This window comes from Austrofundulus limnaeus, unplaced genomic scaffold (assembly GCF_001266775.1).
Source record: "Austrofundulus limnaeus strain Quisiro unplaced genomic scaffold, Austrofundulus_limnaeus-1.0 Scaffold1952, whole genome shotgun sequence".
In the NCBI taxonomy this organism is placed as follows: domain Eukaryota; kingdom Metazoa; phylum Chordata; class Actinopteri; order Cyprinodontiformes; family Rivulidae; genus Austrofundulus; species Austrofundulus limnaeus.
The window spans coordinates 47336-48861 of record NW_013954354.1 but is presented as its reverse complement, the minus strand read 5'-3'; the positions used below and the strand labels follow the sequence as shown (position 1 = coordinate 48861).

The 1526-nt window shown below is 40.1% G+C and overlaps 1 protein-coding gene across 1 annotated transcript in view; it reads left to right on the top strand.

Moving 5' to 3' along the window:
* Positions 1–228: 228 nt before the first annotated feature.
* gas7a (growth arrest-specific 7a) overlaps positions 229–1526 on the top strand; it is a gene marked incomplete at its 5' end in the record, with an annotated part of 7244 nt that continues 5946 nt past the window's right edge. The window contains 2 exon segments of the mRNA XM_014034056.1: positions 229–360; positions 730–853. Coding sequence (XP_013889510.1) covers positions 229–360; positions 730–853 — 256 coding nt within the window.

Genomic DNA, 1526 nt, shown 5'->3' with positions numbered 1-1526 from the left:
GTATATAGGAGTTCACAATAAACAACAGACTTTTTTATCAGAACCAGAACCAGGCAGGAGTCTGAACTGAAGCTGTTTTATGTTCATTTTGTTTGTTTGTCAAACATTTTGTAAGAAGTTAAGTTTCTGCTCTGTATGTTGGTTTAATCAACATAAAATGTCAGTTTCATTAGATTTGTGTGGATTTAGTTCCTCCTCTCAGATAAAACCATGGATTTGTCTCTGCAGCTTCACTCTGAGGTGGAGAAGCCACTGCTGACCTTCAGAGGAGACAACTTCAAGAAGGACCTGAAGAAGTTCGACCACCACATCGCCGACCTCAGGAAGCAGCTGGCCAGCCGCTTCGCCAGCGTGGAAAAGGTTGGACAGCAGCTCCTACGCTCCGTCACACGGTTCTCTGCCTCCCACCGGCTGAATCAGCTCATGAATGGACGCCGCCTCTGTCCTCTCTCATCTCTGAGGGGGTTTATTTTCCCGGCCTGCTGTGGTGGGCGGCAGCATCCACAGCCAACAAATCACTTGAAACGTGTTGAAGGGAAACAAAGCGAGCAGCCATTTTAGCCCTCAGTGTTGAGTTCTTAAACACATCATGACCTTGGAGAAGAAACAGTCAATAAAATGGATTTAACGCAGATTAAAGGGTGAAAGCAGCTGAGAGCAATGAGGGGCTGAGAACAGGCGTCAGGCAGGGTCAGCAGGTCTGAGGGTTCTGGTCCTGTGTGTCTGCAGGCCCGGAAAGCCCTGGCAGACCGGCAGAAGGACCTGGAGGTGAAGACGCAGCAGCTGGAGATCAAACTCAGCAACAAGACAGAGGAGGACATCAAGAAGGCTCGACGGAAATCCACACAAGCAGGTCAGACGGTGACGTCACAAACCTGACAACCCTTTAAACTACACGATACTCGTTTTTATTTTGTTAAATACAGTGTTGTTTAAAGTACCACAAAATGATAAACCAAAGAACAGCAAATCTCACAGTTTTCACTGCAGAAGTCATTCAGACCTTCAGAACTTGTCACTTGTTGATTTTATCTTCAGCTACATTTTGAAAACAGATTGTCGTCATAAAATTTTATTTATTTATATTTTATTTTATTATCTAAAGGGGATGGAAATGTTTGTGAAGCCATGTTTTTGTACTTGTTTGAAAGAAAGCTGTACGTTAATCCGAGGTATAGGACTGTGGAACGGTCTGGAAGATGATCTTAAAAATGATAGATGAGTGTATATCTTTAAGAGACACATAAAAGCTAGTTTTTTTGAAGATATACAAAAAGTAAAATGTGAAGCTATTTGATTTGTTGTTTGAGTTGATGTTTTTATGTTTTTCGTGTTATTTAGTATTGTTTTGTAGATTATGTTTCGTTTGAATATATTCTGGGTCGAAAAGGGGCAGACATAAGATTTATTCTTCTTCTGCTACCTTTCATTTTATTTTGATTTGTATATCTTTTTGGTTTATTTTTATTATTTTTTACAGTATTTTTTAATTAATTTAATAAATTTTTGAATTGAAAACTGAATTG